This window comes from Bos javanicus, chromosome 2, assembly GCF_032452875.1.
Source record: "Bos javanicus breed banteng chromosome 2, ARS-OSU_banteng_1.0, whole genome shotgun sequence".
NCBI lineage: Eukaryota > Metazoa > Chordata > Mammalia > Artiodactyla > Bovidae > Bos > Bos javanicus.
In genome coordinates this window covers 71,548,621-71,570,621 of record NC_083869.1, presented here as the reverse complement: position 1 = coordinate 71,570,621, position 22,001 = coordinate 71,548,621, and the positions used below count along the sequence as shown (strand labels likewise).

At 43.9% G+C, this 22,001-nt stretch overlaps 2 protein-coding genes across 2 annotated transcripts in view; both read right to left on the bottom strand.

The window, feature by feature from the left end:
• Positions 1-606: 606 nt before the first annotated feature.
• Positions 607-17,642, bottom strand: TMEM177 (transmembrane protein 177). Its single transcript, XM_061439834.1, has 2 exons — positions 17,559-17,642; positions 607-1,858 (listed from the first exon to the last, which is right to left on the bottom strand). The coding sequence occupies exon 2, from the start codon at positions 1,835-1,837 to the stop codon at positions 902-904; it is 936 nt and encodes a 311-aa protein (XP_061295818.1). The 5' UTR covers positions 1,838-1,858; positions 17,559-17,642; the 3' UTR covers positions 607-901.
• CFAP221 (cilia and flagella associated protein 221) overlaps positions 12,626-22,001 on the bottom strand; it is a 133,801-nt gene continuing 124,425 nt past the window's right edge. The window contains exons 23-24 of the mRNA XM_061439811.1: positions 17,559-17,654; positions 12,626-12,915 (exon numbers count right to left, since the gene is read on the bottom strand). Of these exons, the coding sequence (XP_061295795.1) occupies positions 12,807-12,915; positions 17,559-17,654 (205 nt within the window). The 3' untranslated portion in view covers positions 12,626-12,806. The remainder of the gene's footprint in view (positions 12,916-17,558; positions 17,655-22,001) is intronic.

Genomic DNA, 22,001 nt, shown 5'->3' with positions numbered 1-22,001 from the left:
CCAGCTGAAGTCTGGAGGGAAACAAGCCTGGCAAGGCTGCAGCTTCCCCTGGTCCTGAGTGGGACACCAGGCCTGGCCCATTGCCCAGCGGCACCCCTCTGCTCTCCTCACCACCCCTTGGCCCCATTCCCATCTCCCTTCATGGTCCCTACCCTCCCTTTCCTCCGAAAGCACTCACCTGCTCTGTACTGACTGCAGGGCCTCAGCTTTGCAGGCCTGCTCCTTCCTCTCCATCGGGCAGAATTCCTAGCAGGAGGTCCCGCCAGGTTCCAGCAATACCTTCTCTCTCCTTCAGGCCCAGGGGCTCTCCTGGGGCCCTGCAAGACTGTTGGGCACCCAGCCCTCTTTGAGCTGCCATCTGCACTGGATACACCTCTTTTAAAGCCCCATGGGGAGCTCTGTCTCCCAGCTCCTGGGCCCATAAGGGCTTCTCATCTGGGCCTCTCAGAACCTTTAACCTCTACCACAGGAGGAGACTGGGATTTGACCACCAGGCAAACTATGCAGTGATTCCTCACTGTAACAAAGTGGCTGCATCGCGCAAACACCTCTGGTGGTGAGATGCAGTCTGACTCTTTTAGCCCCCTGTAATCAAACAGCAAGGAAGACAGCCTTCTGTTTATTTAGGCGCTGGCACCCAGGCCCTCCTGTAATGACCTCACACGACCCCACAGGCCTGCCAGGGAGTTTACATCAGCCCCGATTTACAGTAGAGGAACCAAGGCTCAGATTCATAAAGGGATGTGTCCGAGGTGACTTAGGTCATAGGTGGTGGGCTGGGGTAGGAACTGGGCTGTTAAACCCCAAAGCCTGCAAGTCTGCTGACACTGAGCTGTGGGCTTGCCTGAGTCCACGGCGAGTGGCACCTGCCTGGGCTGGAACCGTCTGGGCCACAAGGCCCTCAGGAGCTGCCGGGGCCAAGCGCTGCCCGCCACATCTGCAGCACCGAGTCCCGGCGGGCCGTGTAGGGTAGGTGTTTGATGCGGAACCAGTGTCTGGGAATGACATTCCCGCTGGGCGTGTAGAGTTTCTTCCCCCGCTGGCCCAGCAGACTGCGAAGGGCCAGGTTGCCCGACAGAACCTTCTCGTAGAATTCCACACCGCCCCGGGCATAGGCTACAGACAGGGAGGCCGTGCGGCGGTCCAGCCAGGCTTCCAGGGCGTGAGTGAGAGAGTCGGTGGAGAAGGCATAGGCCACGAAGCCCGCCACTGCCGCCACCAAGTTGAAGGCGGCCCGCAAGCTCATGGGGCCTCCGTACAGCCCCAAGGCGTGCTTGGCCCCCACACCCAGCGCCCAGGTGCCTGCCAGGCAGGCTGGGGCTGGCAGGGCCTGCAGGGCGGCTGCCCCACTCTCCAGGTACACCACCTCCTTGGCCAAGGCGAACTTCTGGGCATCGTGAGACAGGGTCAGGGCATCTCTCAGCCGGGTGCCTGCTGGGCTCCGCCAGTCCACTCGCTGCCCGTGGACAACTACAGGCTGGTCAGTGTTGGTCACTGGGCCACCCAGGAAGCTGGCGGGGATGCCTACGACGGCCCCACCAGGGAGTCTCGGGAAGCCGGCGCTCACAGGCTGGAAGGTGAAGGTGGTAAAGGCCTCAAAGTGGTGGCCTGAGGGGACGCCAATGTCCTGCTGCACCTCCTGGAAGAGCCTCTCCAGTTCTGGGGACAGAGGCGCTGGCTGGCCCTGAGGCCAGTACTGGTACAGCCACTGGACCACAGGATCCGGGAAGAGGTGGTACGAGATCTGGGCCCCAAACAGGCCTGCACAGGAGCCCACCAACAGGCCTGTCCTGTGTCTCTGCACGAACACTGTGGCCCGCCACAGGGGACCTGCCATGAGGGCTGCCACCGCTGTAACCTGGGCCAAGAGAAAGAGAAGTAAGCCAACAACTGCTGGGGTCGGCCTGCAGACCAAACACCCCGGGGCCACATCCTCTTAAACCGATGCAATACGCACAGTAGCCAAGAACCGGCCCCAGCTCTGTCTCTGCATTACCACTTACCAAATGCGCATGTGACAAGGGCCCACCAGGAGGGTGTCTGTGCTGAGTAAATAAACACACATGAAACAATCAGTGTCTGGCAAAGAGCAGACACCCCTTGGCCAAGGTGAACTTCTGGGCATCGTGAGACAGGGGTCAGGGCATCTCTCAGCTGGGAGCCTGCTGAGCTCTGCCAGTCCACTCGCTGCCCACAGACAACCATGGGCCTGTCAGTGCTGGTCACTGGGCAACCCAGGAAGCTGAGGGGGATGCACGACGGCCCTGCCATGGAGTCTCGGGAAGCCATGGAATGGCTGTAACTACAACTTTGATCCCCACGGCTAGCCACGGCCCCAAGCAACCCACCTCTCACTCCACTGCCATACGGAACATGAGCACTGATTTATACATGAAACACATGCTCAGCTTATTCCGTCCTTACTATATGCCCGACACAGTTCTGAGAGCTTTACACATATTATATAACAATTTAATCCTCACAACTCTGTGACGTTATCATTATGATGTCCCTATTTTAAAGCGGTGAATGCTGAAGCACAGATAGGCCTCAACCAGTAACGTGGCAGAGCTATGGGCAGAACTACGTCCCTCCAAATTCCTATGGTGAAGTCCTAACTTCCAGGAGGAGGAATGTGACTGTACTTAGAGATAGCATCTTTAAAGAGGTAATTAAGTTAAAGCGAGGTCATTAGGATAGTCCCTAATCCAATCCAGAGTGGGACATTAAGACACAGACACAGAAGGACTACGAGGACGCAAGCTAGAAGGTGGCCATCTACAAGCCAGTAGGAGAGGCCTCAGAAGAGAAACCAGCCCTGCCGACACCTTGATCTTGGACCTCTTGGACCTCGGGCCTCCAGAATTCCAAGAAAACACATTTCTGCCACCCAGTTCTTGTCCCTACAGCTCTAGCAGACAAATACAGGCCCGGTATTTGAACACAAGTGTCCACAGCAAATTTTTCACTATAGATTATTTTTGATGATAAATTATAAACACGCATGAAAGTGGAAAAAATAGTATATTATAAACTAACTTCAATCTGTCAAGTCATGGCTAACTTTGTTTCATCTCTACTCAAACGCATAATCCCCTCCAGCTAGTTTATTTCCAAACACAATAGGGCCATACTATTATTTCATCCTAAAATATTTCAGTAAAATTCACAATTTAACTTCAGCTGAAGCTTACTGTCTTCCTGTCTCTAAAGTGTTTAATTAGCAAACAAACTGCTGCAAACAAGAAGGCAGCATATTCCTTAAGAGTCACATCACTGTGCCTTTTCACTAAGGAGGCAACCAAAGCCAGGACAGGAAGAGTCCAAACGTATGTCCTAACTCCCCTAGGACCCCTAGCACCAAGGCCGCGCGCCCCAGGGAGGCGTGGGAGGGGGTGCCGCGCATCTCGCAGGCGGCTGGGCGAAGGACCCTCGCTCCACGCCGCATCTCCTGGCTACGCCCACGGCTGGAACACACAGCGAAAAGAGCCCGCTGGGGTCCGCTTGTTTACCCGCCCCATTCTGCAGGCTCACCTCCTTCTCCGCCGCAGCCAGGTACGCCGAGCACGTGGGCCGGGCGGGGCCAGGCGCAAAGCACGCCGGCCGGTTCTGGGGGCGGAGACAAAGGGGCGGGCCCCTAGGGGGCGGGGCTGAAATAGCAATACACGCCAGCCGGCTTCAGGGGCGGGGCTCCGGGGGCGGAGACGAAGGGGGCGGGAAACTCGGGGGAGGAGCGCAGGGCGGGACCCTGGCTGCTCCGCTAGAGCCGAGTCTCAGATAGTGAACGCCCTTGGGGGGCTCTGGCTGCGGGCTCAGTTTCTTTCCACCAAGGCTGTCTGGGCCGTCCCTGTGTAGCATTGGAGAGACCAGCGTCAGGGCGTGGGTCAGGAGGCCTCTGGCGGACCTTCTGTCGGAGCCTACGCCCCGTCCTACTGCCAGGTCCCATCCTTTCTCGTCGCGAAGCGCTCTGTGCTAGCGGGTCCTCTGCCCCAGCTCGTCCCAAGTGATCCACACTGTACAGTCCGCGGAGCGGCGTCACACCTGTCAGCTCACTTTCCCAGCTGCTGTGCGAGGATTAGGGGTCAGCCTGCCTGGGCCCAGGCCATTCCTTTACGCGCTGTCTGTGGCTGCTTTCCCTTAGAAGGGCAGAGGGGAGTAGCCAGGACAGAGACAGTCTGTCCAGAGCCTAAAACACTATCTGGCCACTTGCAGAAGAGGTCTGTAGACCCTGAAGTACAGGTGAAGTTGTGGGGAATTTGCCGGTGATGGACCAAGCTTTGTAAAGTCACAGTGAAGCCTGAGAAGCCTGCAAGGGGTGGGTGATTCGGCCTAGGTTAGAGGATGAACAGGATATGAATATAGGGATAAGCATCCATGATGGATAAAAGGGCATCTGATGGTTGGCTTTTTTTTTTCCATTGTGGTGGTGTACACATGATATTTACCATCTTGACCATTTTATAGCACATAGTACAGTAGTAGTACAACCGTCACCACTGTCCACCTCCATAGCTCTTCATCTTGTAAAGCTGAAGCTCTGTATCCATCAGACAATAACTTCCATTCCTCTTCCCTCTGCTCTCTGGCATCCACCATTCTACATTCTGTCTCTGTATTTCAATCACTAAGTATCTCCTGTAAATGGAATCAGAACTTCCTTCTTTCTAAGGCTAAATAATGTTGCATCATATGAATATGGCAGGTTTTGCTTATCCATTCACCTGTTGATGGGCACTTGGGTTGCTTCTGCATTTTTGCTATTATGATCTTGCTACTGTGAACATGAGTGTACAAATATCTCTTCAAGACCCTGCTTTCAATTCTTTTGGGTATATACACAGAAGTAGAACTGTTGTATAATATGTTCATTTCATTTTTAAAGTTTTTGAGGATCTGGCATCCTGTTTTCGACAGAGGCTGTACTGTTTTACATTCCTGCCAACAGTGCTCAAGCGTTGCAATTTCTTTACATCTTTATCAATGTGTTATTTTCTGTTTTTTTAATAGTAGTCATTCTAGTATGTGTATGTGGTGGTATCTTGTAGTTTTGATATACTTTTCCCTAGTGATTAGCGATTTTGAGCACCTTTTCATACGCTCCTTGGACATCTGTATGTTTTATTTGGAGAAATGTCTATTCAAAACCTTTGTCCATTTTTTAATTGGGTTGGGTTTTGTGTGTGTGGTTGAGTTTTAGGAGTTGTCAGTATACTTTAGATGTTAATCCCTTATCAGATATGTGATACAAATATTTTCACCCATTCTGTGGGTTGCCTTTTAAATATGAGGATATTGTCTTTTGATGCACAACATTTTAAATTTTCATAAATTCCAAATCTCCTATTTCTGTTTTGTTGCCCATGCCTTTTGTGTCATATCCAAAAAATTATTGCCAGAGCTAGTGTCATGAAGTTTTTGCCCTACGTTTCCTTCTAAGAGTTGTATAATTTTGGTCTTTGATCCATTTTGAGTTAGTTTTTTTTTTTTTTTTTGAGTTAGTTTTTGAATTTGCTGTTAGGTAAGGATCCATGTGGATAGACAGTTTTCTCAGGAACACTTGCTGAAAAGACTTTTGTCCCCCATTGAGTAGTCTTCATACCTTTATCAAAAATCATTTGATCATATATGCCAGGGTTTATTTCTGGACTCTTTATTCTGTTCCATTATTATATGTGCTAAGTCACTTCAGTCATGTCTGACTCTTTGCAACCCCATGGACTGTAGCCCGCCAGGCTCCTCTGTCCTTGGACCTCTCCAGGCAAAAATACTAGAGTGGGTAGCCATTCCTTTCCCCAGGCGATCTTCCCAACCCAGATATTGAAGCCAGGTCTCCTACATCACAGGCGGATTCTTTACTGGAAAGCCACCAGGAAAGCCCTCCATTGATTTTTGTGTATGTCTTTATGCCTGCACTCACACCATTTTGACACTGTAGCTTTTTAGTAAGTTTTGAAATCAGGGAGTATGAATCCTTCAGCTTAGTTCTTTTTTCAAGATCATTTTGTGTATTCAGGGTCCCTTGAAATTCCATATGAATTTTAGGATGGATTTTTCTATTTCTGCAAAAAATATCATTGGGACTTTGATAGGGATTGCTTTGAATCTTTAGATTGCTTTGGGTAGTTCTGCCATCTTAATAATATTAAGTCTTACACTTCATGAACATGGGATGTATTTCCATTTATTTATGTCTTCTTTGATTTCTTTCAGCAATGTTTTGTAGTTTTCCGTGTATAAGTCTTTCACCTCTTTGGTTAAGGTCATTCCTAAGCATTTTATCCTTTTCGTTGCCATTGTAAATGGAATTGCTATCATCATTTCCTTTTCAGATTGTTTATTGTTAGTGTATAGCAGCTGACTTTTGTGTGTTGACTTTGTATCCTGCTAGTTTGCTGAATTCATTTATTAGCTCTAACAGGTTTTTGTGCAATGTTTAGGGCTTTTTAAACGTAATTTTGTATCATCTATGAACGGAGATAATTTTACTTCTTCCTTTCCAATTTGGATGCCTTTTATTTCTTTTCCTTGCCTAATCTGGCTAGATCTTCTAGGACTATGTTGAATAGAACTGGTGAAAGTAGGCATTCTTGTCTTGTTCCTGATCTTAGAGAAAAAGCTTTCAGTCTTTCACCATTGACTAGGATGTTTGCTGTGGATTTTTCATATATAGCTTTTATTATGTTGAGGCAGTTTCCTTCCATTCCTAGTTTGTTGAGTGTTTATTCATGAAAAGGTGTTGAACTTTTCAAACGCTTTCCCTGCATCAGTTGAGTTGATCATGTGGTTTCTGTTCTTTATTCTGTTGTGGTATATTATATTGATTGATTTTCATATGTTGAACCATCTTTGTATTGTAGGAATGAATCCCACTTCGTCACGATGTATAATCTCTTCGATATGCTGCTGAATTCCTATTTTGTTGAGAATGTTTGCATTAATGTTCATAAGGGCTATTGGCCTGAAATTTGCTTTTCTTGTAGGGTCTTTATCCAGAGAAGGCAATGGCAACCCACTCCAGTACTCTTGCCTGGAAAATCCATGGACGGAGGAGCCTGGTAGGCTGTGGCCCATGGGGTTGTGAACAGTCAGACACGACTGAGCGACTTCACTTTCACTTTTCACTTTCATGCACTGGAGAAGGAAATGGCAACCCACTCCAGTGTTCTTGCCTGGAGAATCCCAGGGACGAGGGAGCCTGGTGGGCTGCTGTCTTTGGGGTCGCACAGAGTCGGACACAACTGAAGCCTCTTAGCAGCAGCAGCAGTGTCTTAATCTGACTTTGGTATCAGAGTGACGCTGGCTATAGAATGAATCAGGAGGAATTCCTTCCTCTTCAATTTTTTGGAAAAGTTTGAGAAGGATTGGCATTAGTTCTTCTTTAAATATTTAGCAATCTTCACCAGTAAAGCCATTGGCTTCAGGACTTCTCCTGGTTGGGAGACTTTTGAATACTGATTCTATCTCCTCACTTGTCATAGGGCTTTCAGATTTTCTATTTCTTCCTAAAATGTTTTCTGAGGAGGCTTTTGGGCATGAAAGGAATACTTAAGAGTTACTTATGCTTTAATTACTATCAATTACTATTTAATTACTATTGATAAGGATCAAGTTTAAATATCTCATATCTCTTAAGCCTAAAACCTCAATTTACAAATATTGTTATCTTATTAATAAATTCAATGATCTTTGTATAAAAAGAAGATTTTGTTTCTACCTGTTCTTTTTTTTTTTTCTACCTGTTCTTTGGTTAACTGTCAATTAACCATGGGCTTTATAATTAAATCTTCCTTAATCTTACCATAGCACTTCTGTACTTAATTGGTCAAATTCTCTTGGACATCTCAAACTATACTTTCAACTTTAGTTGGTTCTCTTAAATATAACAATATCCAACCCCTGCCAAGTAGTCTTATTCCCAAATCAAATCTTATAAGCAAAATATTCTTAACCACTAAACAACTCTTATAAATCTAATAAAACAGACACAGAAATGTAACAGATCCTCTAACCTGTTTTAAACATCTTAAATGAAGTACATATAAAACAGAGAAATAAAACTTGTTATTACAGATAACCTACCCAGCACAGAAGTATCAACTTAGGTAGATTCTTTTATTCATCTTGACATTTCAAATGTATTCCCCTAATCCTGGAGCACAGAACCACCCTCATGGGCCACTTTACCCTGGGATACTGTGGACTGAACTCTTGGTGGGATCTTGCCCAGGACAGGGGTCCAGAACAACAAAGGTCCAGGTTGATTTGTCACGAGTTGGCATTTATTTACAGAGATAATTGGACTTCTCAAGCCTATGTCTTTTTTGTCATAGTAAAATCCTCCACAATTTTTCATTGCTTGAGTAGAGCTGATACAATTCTGCATCTCCTACCAGGAATGCGATGAATATTTTAGCTATTTGATTTGTAATGATGAAATTTTGATGTTGACTAGAACTTCAGTGCAGTATACTCATCATTTGGCTTCATCAACATACTGTAAGTATCATTAAAATCTTGTACGTGCCTTTTCCCCTTTCCCCTTTCTTTCCCCTAGCATGTCTCATATGGCTCTGCAGAGAGCTACTGCTTTCTTTCTAGTGCCAAAACTGTCACAACTTGCTCAGCGGGAGCTCCTTTCAACTGGCTCCTTTATCCTTTCAAATTGTCCTGGATCACTTTGAAAGCATACTTTCTTTCTGGCAACAAATGCATGCTCCAGGAACATCTTAATTATCCTTGTGCTGAGATATAGAATCAGATACGTTCCAAGGTTTTTTGCTTCCTCTTAGGGAATGGTACTAGAGACCAAACTCTAAGAGCTTTGGGCATATGTCAGACCACGCTACTTGGCCCTGGGAGTGGACAGTGGCTCAGTGGCCATTTCAGAGGCAGACCCCTAAAAGATGTATTTTAAAAATGTCATTGAATCATATCATTTTTTTCTTTTTGGCCCCACAGGATCTGGGATTCTCCTGAGCCAGGGATGAGAACACTTGTCCCCTGGATTGGAAGCATGGAGTCTTACCCACTGGACCCCACCACCACCAGGGAAGTCCCTGGAATTATACCATTTTAAATTTAACTACAGTTTGACTACTTAAACAGACCTTGTTCTAATATAAAATATGTTTTGTCTTTTATACTAGTTTCCCTATTGCCACAAATACTAACTTTAATGAGCATGCCATCTATTATAATACTGGTACTATAATTTGGTATAATACCAAATTAGACCCTGGGCCCCTTGCCTTGGCTGCTCTGCACAGCCCCCTCTTGCTTCCCAGATCCTATATTTCCACCAATAATAATAATTTCTCTCATTCCTTGATATCTTTTTTGACATCAGAAGCTGGTGATGACTATAGTGTGAACAGTGAGTAGTATCAGCTCATTTACAAATAAATGAAAGATTTTTTTTCCAATAATTGCTACCAGCTGCACTCTTCAAACCATCTGATTTCCTGTTTATTGGTAGGCCCCCCCTAAGGATGCACAGTCTGAGTCTATAATTTGTCAGTCAATGTTGGTTACTTAGACAATATCACTTTGGTTAAGACTCAGTTTCATTGTTTTGAAACTTCAGTCTCATCTCTCACCCAAAACTGCCCTGACCACATCAGCACCCTCCCCCAGTAGAGACTAGCTGTTTGGCTCCACCGGCTGGGGTGGAGGGTGGGAGCCTGCAGTCTGGTTCATAGCTCTTCTCCTGGGGATTCTCCATCTGGTAGGAAGCACAGAAAGAGGAAGAACGATGTTTCCGTCTATGACAGTTCACTGGCGGCCCTCCTTCCTGTAGTTCATGACGTGAACAACTGAGGATGGTAGTAACCAGCGTCCTGCCTCCTTTCACCTTTCGGTTAATCCAGCTTGACTTCTGGTGCCGGCTGAGGTAAACCGCATGGCGGAGTAGGAGCTTAGTCTTGGTAAGTCCTCTAGACTTAGCATCCACGGAAAGGTGGGAAACCGGTTTAGTTAAAGGTCCAGAGTTATTGGCTGGAAGTTACAGGAGAGGCCCTGGGTATCCTGTTTAGGCTTGTAGTTCAGATGCTTCAGCCTGACGCTGAGCGGGGAGCTTTGGAAGGAGGGTTTGGGGAGCAGCAGAACCACTGGTTGCCCTAAGGGTGGCCAATCGAGCTCCAGGCAGTGGGGACCTGAAAAGTAGCCTGTCCTTAGGCTCGGGTCAACTCTACCATTGGGGAGAGTGATCGCATAAAAAAGGGCCCACTTGTTATGGCCTCTAGTGGGTGAGATACTGCACTGGACCTGGGAAGGGCATGTGTGTGCATGTGTGTGCCTATGTGTGTATGTGTGTGTGCACAAGGGCTTGCACTGTTCATTACTGGGGGCGTAAGTATGGTGTGTCAGTCTTCAGGCTCTTTCCCATGACTTGCTTCCTCTCAAGTCTTTTCACAACAGCTTTAACAAACTTCCTGCAAAAAGAGTATCTGAAAAGAAAGTTTTGCTGAAGACCCCGCTGTTGGGGAAGATGCCTTGGCTGAATCCTGTGATCTGATTCATCTCTTTGGTGGTAAAACACAGACACCCTCTTTAAGGAAAGGAAGGGCTGTTGTGAGGCAGGGCCCTGGTACCAGGCTGGCTGGGAACCTTGCCACTCAGGGACTACAGAGGGGCTGTCACAGGTGAGAAGACAGTAAGGAGACACTGGCCAACTATGCTGAGCCAGTTTTTTTTTTTTTTGTAATTTTTAAAAGTTGATATGTTAGTGAAGTAAGCCAGAAGGAAAAACACCAATACAGTATGCTAACGCATATATATGGAATTTAGAAAGATGGTAACGGTAACCCTGTATACGAGACAGCAAAAGAGACACAGATGTATAGAACAGTCTTTTGGACTCTGTAGGAGAGGGAGAGAGTGGGATGATTTGGGAGAATGGCATTGAAACATGTATAATGTCATATAAGAAACGAATCGCCAGTCCAGGTTCGATGCAGGATACAGGATGCTTGGGGCTGGTGTACTGGGATGACCCAGAGGGATGGTACAGGGAGGGAGGTGGGATGGGGGTTCAGGATGGGGAACACGTGTACACCCGTGGAGGATTCATGTTGATGTATGGCAAAACCAATACAATATTGTAAAGTAAAAAAATAAAAATACTTCTGTTATAAAAAATTAGAATAAAAACTACCTTGCGCTGTCAAAAAAAATAATAAAAGTTGATATGTTGCATTTTCATTTTTTTATTCAGTTCAAGAAATTTTCTTTTATTTATTTTTTGGCCACGAGCCATATGTGCTGAACCATATTCCCTGAGCAGGAATTGAACTCGCACTCCCTACAGTGGTAGTACAGTCTTAACCACTGACTGCCAGGGAAGTCCCCAGCCAGTTTTAATTTCCTGTTTTTGATGATTGTCCCACAGTAGATGTCAACATCGGGGAAGCTGGGTACTATATATGTGAGCTCACTGTTTTAGTTTTGCAAGTTTTCCTTAAGTCTAAAATTATTTCAAAATGAAAAAACTTTTAAAATTCCTGCTGCTTCAGTCTTGCCGTGCAAGTTGCAGAAGCTCAGATTTTTCAACTACTGTTTAATAATAGGTACCCTTTTCAAGTTTCCTAAAGTCATTCTCACAGCCCTACAGGCAGTGAGCACTGGAGCCCAGTCTTACAAGTTCAGAGATGTTAAGGGAGCCACGTGGTTAGTAAGAGGAGGACCAGCATCCACCCACAACCAGACAGCCACCCAAGCCAGCGGTCCCCACTGCCCTATAGAGAGCCGAGAGCGGGGGCAGAGGAAAGCTAGAAGCAGAACCCAGAGAAGCGAGGGCTTGGAGCCCCCGGAAGAGGAATTTAGACTTTATCCTGGAGGCCAGTGGTTCTCACTCCTGGCTGCACATTAGGTTCACCTGGAGAGCTTTAAAGATTATTACTGCTTGGGTTCTACCCCAGACAACCTGATTCAGCTGTTTTTTAATTTTTATTGGAGTATAATTGATTAACAATGTTGTGTTTCAGGCGCACAGCAAAGTGATTCAGTTATACATATACATGTATCTATTCTTTTTCAAATTCTTTTCCATATAGGTTATTACAGAATATCGAGCAGAGTTCCCTGTACTACCTAGTAGAATCTTGTTGGTTACCTATTTTAAATACAACAATGATTCAGCTGGTTTTTATGAAGCTCTCTATGTGATTCTGACCTGCGGCCAGCTCATGCATGAGAATGGAGTCATGTTAATACACACAGTCAAAAGGCCTGCTTTTTACTGTCTAATCACCAGGACTCCTGACCCGAAGGCAACGCCCTGCCACCCCAGCTGCTTTTGAGAGTCCTCACAGAGGTGTTATCCATTCCTCCCAGGCCAGTCAGCAAATTCTAGTTGCCCCACAGTGTCCCCTCCATTTCTAGCCTCCTCGCCTGTGTCTGCTGCCACACGGCTGCTTAGGAGCTGGTGTCCTCACCAGCACTGCTCTTTCTGGGAGCAGTTCCCAAAGTCAGAGTCAGGGGTGCTCAGTGGCCATGGGAGCTGGTGGGGGTGCAACCCCTCCCCAGCTCTTCCAGCCTCTGGCCCCTCCAAAGGGCTCCCAGCCTCTCAGCACTTGGAAGCCTTTGTGCCCACATTAAGTCTTGCAGCAAGAAGCTCCAAACACTGCCATCATACTAACAACATTTTATTTCTTAAAAGAAAAAACTATAAGTTTAAAATATGTACATCATCTATATTTCAGTCTTTTCTCTAAAACTTTAATTCCCCAAATGGCCGGAACATAAGCAGACGCAGAGGACCATGGTGACCTGCAGAGAGGAAGTGAGAGGCACTGGTCTCCTGGTGGTTTTCATTCTAGGATCAGGTAGGAGCTGAGCGCTTTGCTCCGCAGGTTCTTCATCTCCTCGAGCACCTTCTCTCCTGCCTTCTCCGTTGGCTGTGCTTGGTCTTTCACCTCTCTAAATATATACATATATATATAAAACACAAACCCGATGAGGACACATCAGGGCACCTTTTAAAACTTCAGTTCACCCATCACCACCCTGCTTCTGGGCCCAGTGTCACCAGTGATGCCTCATGAAGATGGGAGGAGCTGTTTATACACAAACACAGTATAAACCATACTTTGTGATCATTTAGTTACCAGTGAAAACACCTGGCTGAAGGTGATTCCAACCTGATTTCCTGTCTCAGTTGCACTAGGTTCTTAGCAGAGCCAAGTGACCTAAACTCTCAGCCTCCGTTTCCAGAGGTACATGTGGTGGGAATTCCCATCTCTGAGGATTGTTGCAAAGAGAAATGAGAACTTATGCATGGACATCCCGGCACGATGGCTTCTAAATGCTCAGTGGGCAGGAGCTGATTCTTTATGAGTAAAGTGGACACACAGTATCTCTGACTCTGACAATGGCTCTGGAACGGGGGACTGCACCTGGGTTGAGGAGTGGCTGATGTGGAGCCTGGATGTTGCTGGCATGGTGAAGGGTAGAACTTTCCAAATACCTGGGAGGACAGGATTAGTGTATTTGGTTGAAAGCACAGATGTCTAAGGATGGTGAGCTCAGCTATATGATCTGTCCAGTTAGAAGAATTCAAGACAAAATTAAGTGCTTCTCTGTGTTTACAGCAGCACTATTGACAATAGCAAAGACATGGAAGCCACCTAAGTGTCCATGAACAGAGGAATGGATAAAGAAGGTGTGGTACGTATACACACTGGAATATTACTCAGCCATAAAAAGTATGAAATAATGCCATCTGCAGCAACATGGATGGACCTGGAGATTATTATACTAAGTGAAGTCAGGAGAGAAAGACAAATACCATGATATCACTCACATGTGGAACATAAAAAATTAATACAAATGAACTTATTTACAAAATAGAAACAGACTCACAGATCTGCGGTTGCCAAGGGGGAGGGGGTGGGGGGGATGGACTGGGAATTTGGGGTTAGTAGATGCAAACATTATGTAGAGAATGGACAAACAAGGTCCTTCTGTACAGCGTGGGGAACTATACTCAATGTCCTATGATAAACCATAATAGAAAAGAATATGAAAAAGAATATATGTATAACTGAATCACTTTGCTGTACAGCAGAAATTAACACAACATTGTAACTCAACTATACTTCAAAAAGATAAAATTAAGTGCTTGTGAAATATTTCCTAAGGACAGTGAAACTTCCTAAAGTTGTGGCAAATGCCTGAAAGGTTTGAAAAAGGAGAAGTATCTCAAAATGAGAAAATTAAAACTTCCCTAATGCATATAATTAAAAAAATTAATTGGCACCACTTTATGAAATCCATCTAAAAATACATAGTTCATGTCAGCCCTTAAATATGTTAATGGCTGAGTGATATTGTGATAATCTAAGGGGAGCTGAATGATGTGTCAACAACTAAAGTCACTCACACAGTTTCTTGGGTATTTTGCAATATAATTCTCCTTAGTAGGTCTTGAGAGGGTGAGATCACCATCAAGATAGCAAGGAAGCTCTTGGGTTGATTACAGCCTTCAAGAAAGAGCAGATGATTCTTTGCATCCATGAAAATAAGTATTTTCCAGAAACCAAATTGACAGCAGTCTTCATGGGGACATTAAGTATCACTGATGTGTTTTTTATTTCTGTCCGTCTGTCCAAGCTCTCATGTGTATCTGTCTGACACTCTGTCTGCTTCCAGCTGAAGCTGAAGGAGGTGAAAAAAGGCACAAGTAAGGACTGAAAAGACAGAACTGAGCATCGGGTCATGCTTGGTATACAGGGAGAGAATTTCAGAACTGAATCTCTTGTAATAACCTATAAGGGAAAAGAATCTGAAAAAAACAGATACACACACATACGTGAGAATCCCATGGACAGAGGAGCCTGGTGGGCTGCAGTCCATAGGGTCCGACAGAGTTGGACATGACTGGAGCGACTTAGCACACACAGTGGTGGTGGTTGAATTGATAAGTTGTGTCTGACTCTTTGGACCCCATGAACTGTAACCCACCAGGCTTCTCTGTTCATGGGATTTTCCAGGTAAGAATACTGGGGTGGGCTGCCATTTCCTTCCCCATATTTCATATTTATATATATACATATACACACATCACTGTGCTGTACACCTTAAACTAATACAACATTGTAAATCAACTATACTCCAATAAAACTTTGAAAAAAATCATCTGTGAGATATCATTGGAATACTATACAGCCAATAAACTGATAATTATATTGATAATTTTGGCACATGAAAAAATGTACAAAAATAATTTAAACTGCAAAATAGGTGAATTCAAAATGCCATGGATCTATTTATTGAAAATGTGTGAAATGTATGTGTATTTTGAAAAAAAAATAACTTGGTGTGCAGAAAATGCTTAGAGTTATTGTTGTTTTTTCTGTTTTTTTTTTTTGGTAAAGTAGCTGAAATACATTAAAAAAGAAGAGGGAATTTTTTTCTTTGGGTGAAGATATATAAAGTAATAAGTTCTATTTCATTTAATACTCATTTGATAATCAAATGGCATTTGAGACTACTTTCTGTAGTCAAAATGGTGAAAAAACCAGGTGAAACAGCAAGTAAACAATGAGGTATTGGGTATTACCCTGCTCATGGGGCAAACTGTTCTAAGTCCAGGGGTAGTTTTTCAAACTGAAAAAAAAGGTTTTATTTAAAACTCTTAGCCATATGTTTGAAACCTGAAACAAAATGCAAAGTGCATCTCTTTGTTGAGGCGTCAGATGTACTATGTAGTATAGCATATTTTGTTGCTAAATAGCTGATTAAAACAGATGCTCACTGAAATTCTATTAAAATTTTTTTCCCCTAAATTTTGTTTTAGAAGCTGCTAATCTACTTTCTGAGAAGTGCTGGTTTGCTATAGGTTTCTGTTACTATTACAAATGAACCAAAGGAACCCCTTGCTCCTCTAAGATATGTGGGCATTCCTTTCTGAAAAGGCAGGGCCTCCTCCAAACACCCTGAACAAAGAAGACAAGCTAAAAAATTTACAGCATACACAAGGAAGGGTAATTATCCTTAATATATGAGGCATTCTTATAAATAGGAATAACATAAAGACTTTCTGCAATATAGGCAAAAGAGCCCCAGATAAAAGAAGAAAAATATTTGGTAAGTGTAGGAAAATTTTTACCATCACTTATAAACGAAGAAGTTAAAATTAAAACAATAATGTGGTCATTAAAAACCTATCATATTGGAAAAGAAGAAAAAAACGTCTGATAATATCCACGTTGTTCAGGGCATTTGATTGTGGGCATCCTGACCTCTGCTGGTAGGATGTTTGTTGATATTTTCCTGGATGGCGCAAAGCACTATGTATTAAAACCTTAAAATGAACATGGATTTAGTGTTTATGTTTCAAAGTTTATCCTAAGGAGACAGTTTGATAAGTTTGCAGGGAATTATGGCACTAGGAAATTTGCTGAAGCCCTACTGGCAAGAGCAAGACACTGAAGAGTTGACATGATCATCAGTAGAAAGATCGGTTAGCACATGATGGTATATCTACCAGTAAGATATAAAGACGGATATCTATATTTATAAACATATGATAACAATATGCTAAATGAAAGTCTAGAAGATAAAACAATATGAACAATATGATAGAATTCACTTAAACACATACAGTTGGCCCTTTGTGTCCATAGGTCCAGCATTTTCAGACTCAACCAACCCCCAGGTGGAAAAAAATATGAGAAAGTTCCAAAAAGCAAAACTTGAATTTGCTGCATGCTGAAAATTATTTAAAAATCATTTACACTGGATGAGGTATTATAAGTAATGCAGAGATGATTTAAAGTATAGGAGGATGTGTATAGGTTATAGGCAAATTCTACGCCATTTTACATAAAGGACTTGAGCATCCACAGATTTTAGTACCCAGGCTGAGGGGTGTCCTGGAACCAATCCCCCATGGATACTGTGGGACGATTGTATATACAGTTTAACAAAATACAGTAGGTGTTTGTGAGTTATTTAAATAATTAAAGTATTAATACTTGGAAGACCACATACCAAAATGTACAAGGTACTGACCCTGGGTGGTAGGATTATTGTTTTTATTTCATTCTTTATATTTTTCTATATTTTCTAACATTTTAATAATTTTAAAAGACTTAAATAATTCTAAAAGGATATCTGGAATTTCAAACTTACAAACCATATGAACTCTAGTGGTTATTTCCTTTACCAAAGTATTCTTCAAAACCAAGTTCTGAAGGATGATGGTGATGTCTGCCTAGCTAGCTGTCCCTGATTCAGAGATGCAGGAAAGGGTTCACATGTGTAGAGCAAGCACCCAGAGAGGTGTCCTCACACTGGCATCTCATGGAATCTTCACAACCGCCTGGGAGAGAGGTTTTGTTTTCTGCACGTTCTGAATGGGGAGACTGAGGCCCAGTGACTGAAGATAAGCAACGAGGCTGGAGGTGGCATGGGTGGTAAATAGGATACATGTCTAAATACCTAAAGCACTGGAAACGTGTCTCTTTGGACATGTTTTTAGATTCAAACAGTTCTGTATGTCATGTAGGACAAATTTTATCCTGGGCTACCTCTTCCTAAGGCATAAAGCATTCACTTACTTCTCTTTCTTGGTGTCCCTGTAATCCAGCATTGGGAATTCCGCTTCGATCATTTCTGGAGTCAGCATAATGTCCATACTCTGTTCACAGAGCTCACTGAAAGGAAGAAAATAGAAAAGTACTGCAATCATTTAAAAGTTACATGATTCCTTCAACATTAATCACACCTATACTTCTTGGATCTACATTAAAGAAAGTATAAGACTGATAAATAGCTTTCTATTAAAAACAACAGTAGGAATGGTTATTTATAAGCAGAGAATAACAAGCAGTTTAAAAATGGGGTTCGTTGTTATAGTTGTTGTTGTTCAGTGGCTAAGTCATGTCCGACTCTTTGTGACCCTATGGACTGCAGCAGAACAGGCTTCCCTGACCTTCACTATCTCCTGGAGTTTGCTCAAACTCATATCCATTGAGTTGATGATGCCATCCAACCATCTCATCCTCTGTCACCCCCTTCTCCTCCTGTCCTCAATCTTTCCCAGCGTCAGGGTCTTTTCCAAGGAGTCGGCTCTTTGCATCAGGTGGCCAAAGTATTGGAGCTTCAGCTTCGTCATCAGTCCTTCCAATGGATATTCAGGGTTGCTTTTCTTTAGGATTGACTGGTCTGATTTCCTGTCCAAGGAACTCTGAAGCGTTCTCTAGAACCACAGTTCGAAAGCATCAATTCTTTGGTGCTCAGCCTTCTTTATGGTCCAACTCTCACAGCCATACATGACTACTGGGAAAAACCACAGCTTTGACTATACAGACCTTTGCTGGCAAAGTGATGTCTCTGCTTTTCAATACACGGTCTAGGTTTGTCATAGCTTTCCTTCCAAGAAGCAAGCGTCTTTTAATTTCACAGCTACAGTCACCGTCCACAGCGATTTTGGAGCTCAAGAAAATAAAACCTGTCACTGCTTCCAGTTTTTCCCCTTCTATTTACCATGAAGTGATGGGATCAGATGCCATGATCTCAATTTTTTTAATACTGCGTTTCAAACCAGATTTTTTCATTTTCCTCTTTCACCCTCCTCAAGAGGCTCTTTTATTCCTCTTAATTTTCTCCCATTAGAGTGGTATCATCTGCATATCTGAGGTTGTTGATATTTCTCCTGGTAATCTTGATTTCAGCTTGTGATTTATCCAGCCTGGAATTTTGCATGATGTTCTCTGAACAGGAGTTAAATAAGCAGGGTGACAATATACAGCCTTGTCATACTCCTTTCCCAATTTTGAACCAGTTGTTTCATGTCTGGTTCTAATTGCTGTTTCTTGACCCAGATACAGGTTTCTCAGGAGACAGGGAAGGTGGTCTGGTACTCCCATCTCTTTAAGAATTTTCCACAGTCTGCTGTGGTGCACAAAGTCATAGGCTTTAGCATAGTCAATGAAGCAGATATTTTTCTGGCATTCCCTTGCTTTCTCCAATGAATATTGGCTATTTGATCTCTGGTTCCTCTGCCTTTTCTAAACCCAGCTTGTACATCTGCAAGTTCTTGGCTCACATGCTGTTGAACCCTAGCTTGAAGGATTTTGAGCATAACCTTGCTAGTATGTGAAATGAGCACAATTGTCTGGTAGTTTGAACATTCTTTGACATTGCCCATTCTTTGGAATGAAAACTCACCTTTTCCAGCCCTGTGGCCACTGCTGAGTTTTCCAAATTTGCTGGAATATTGAGTGCAACACTTTAACAGCATCATCTTTTAGGATTTTAAATAACTCAGCTGGAATTCCATCACCTCCACAAGCTTTGTTTGTAATAATGCTTTCTAAAGCCCACTTGACTTCACACTCCAGGATGTCTGGTCCTAGGTGAGTGACCACACCATCATGGTTATGCTATCATGGTTATCTGGGTCTTTAAGACTTTTTTGTATAGTTCTTCTGTGTATTCTTGCCACCTCTTCTTAATCTCTTCTGCTTTTGTTAGGTCCTTACTGTTTCTGTCCTTTATTGTGCCTGTCCTTGCATGAAGTATTCCCTGATATCTCCAATTTTCTTGAAGAGATCGCTAGTCTTTCTCATTCTATTGTTTTCCTCTATTTCTTTGCATTGTTCATTTAAGAAGGCCCTCTTCTCTTTCCTTGATATTCTCTGGAACTCTGCATTCAGCTGAGTAATCTTTCCCTTTCTCCCCTGCCTCTCGCTTTTCTTCTTTCCTCAGCTGGTCATAGCAAATACCCTTTTCCAATAACACAAGAGATGACTGCACATGGACATCTCTGGATGGTCAATACTGAAATCAGATTGATTACGTTCTTTGCAGTGGAAGATGCAGAAGCTCTATACGGTCAGTAAAAACTAGACCTGGAGCTGACTGACTGTGAGACTCAGATCATGAGCTCCTTATTGCAAAATTCAGGCTTAACTTTAAGAAAGTAGGGAAAACCATTAGACCCTTCAGGTAAGACCTAAGTCAAATCCCTTTTGATTATACAGTGGAGGTGATGAATAGATTCAAAGGCTTAGATCTGGTAGACAGACAGCCTGAAGAACTATGGATGTAAGTTCATAACAGTATACAGGAGGCGGTGATCAAAACCATCCCCAAGAAAAGGAAAAATGGGGTTACAGAATGCATATTGTTTGCAGGTGTACATGCAACATTTACCAATATTGACCGTATCTTGGACTGTAAGGAAAGCATGAATATTTCAAAAGGTTGAAATCATTCTGAGAATGTTCTGTGACCACAATGGAATTCAATTAGAAATCAATAGCAAAGAAGATAACCAAAAAATCCACAACTGCTTTAAAAAGAAAACAATATGCTTCTAAATAATCTACAGGTGAGAGAAGAAATTACAGGGATTGAGGTTATTTTTATATTGAGGTCTGCTACCCCTTACAGCAAGGGTCAGGAAACTTTTCGAGTAAAGGCCTCAGTGGGTCTCTTTTACAATGAGCTTCCCAGGTGGCGCTAGCGATAAATAATCCGTCTGCCAATGCAGGAGCCATAAGAGACACTGGTTTGATCCCTGGGTCAGGAAAATCCCCTGGAGGAGAGAATGGCACCCCACCCCAGTATTCTTGCCTGGAGAATCCCATGGACAGAGGAGTGTGGTGGGCTACAGTCTGTGGGGTCACAAAGAGTTGGACACGCTGAGTGACTTAGCATGCACGCACACTGTTGCAGCATGAAAGGAGTCATGGAAAACATTCCAATGAATGAGTGTGGCTGTGTTTCAATCAAGCAGATGTTTTGCAAAAATAGGTGGTAGGCCAGGTTTGGCTGTTTGTGGACCCCTGGCCTGGTGCTTGGTTGCTTAATAGTTACAGCTGGGTCACTGCAAGTGTGAGTTCCAGCTCCAGGAAGCAGGGAGAGAGTCTGCAGGAGATAAACCCACTCCATCCTGGTCCTGCCCTCAGGAGGACATCTCACATCTTCTCCTGCCCTCTTGGTAAAGGCTGAGTCACATGGATGACCTAACTCAGGTGACACTGAGCCTCCGGTTTCAACAATCCTATTTCTGTAGAAGAGACAATTCTTTTGAGTGGCTGTCTCTGCTACACTCAAAGAGAAATGCCTCCAAGATCAACAGAGGCTTCAAAATTTAGAATTACAAACAGGAACCCTCTCCTCACAGCAAAACATAAACAAAGGTGGGCAGAGCCATATTGTGTTTGGGAAAACATCCTTGAAAACTGCACAAAGTCACTCCGATCGCCTAATCTTTGCTAAGCAGCTGCTCTGTGTCAAGCTCTGTGCCAATCTCGATGCTGGTGATTTACAAGACAGTGATTTGCAAAACTGCTTCCCGTTAGCAGTTTCCTCATCTCCAAAGTATGGAAAATAAGAAGACCTCATTGTTGGAGTGAATGAAACTCTTGCGAAGTGCTGGGCCTGACTTCATATTTAATGCTCTGTAAATGTTACTGTTACAACTACCTTCCTCCTCCTCCTCCTCATCTTCCTTAATTGACAACCCCTGTGAAGTAGGTACTACTATTCTCATTTCAAAGATGAGGAAACTGACTCATGAGTCTGCACATTAGTGAGGAAATTGACTCATGAGTCTGAACATCAGTGCTGAATGGGGAAGGGTCTGCAGAGCATCTCCTCACCTGCCTCCCCAAACTGAACGTCAAGTAACCGTGTGTCACCCCGGCCACCCACCTGGCTGCAGCATCCTCAGGAAATGCCCTCATGCTCTGGGGTTCGAGTAGCAGACACTCAACTTCCCTGTTCAGACCTGGGTTCTAAGCTTCAGACGTCCAAGTATTGCCAAGTACCACTGCTTGTGGGCAGGTCTCACAAAAACCAATATTTAGTACTTCACTCACTGGTTATTTACAGGAAGAAATATTAAAGCGGGAGTGCTGTGCTAAGTCGCTTCAGTTGTGTCTGACCCTTGCAACCTCATGAATTGTAGCCTGCCAGGTTCCTCTGTCCATGGAATTCCCCAGGTAAGAATACTGGAGTGGGTTGCCATTTCCTTCTCCAGGGGATCATCC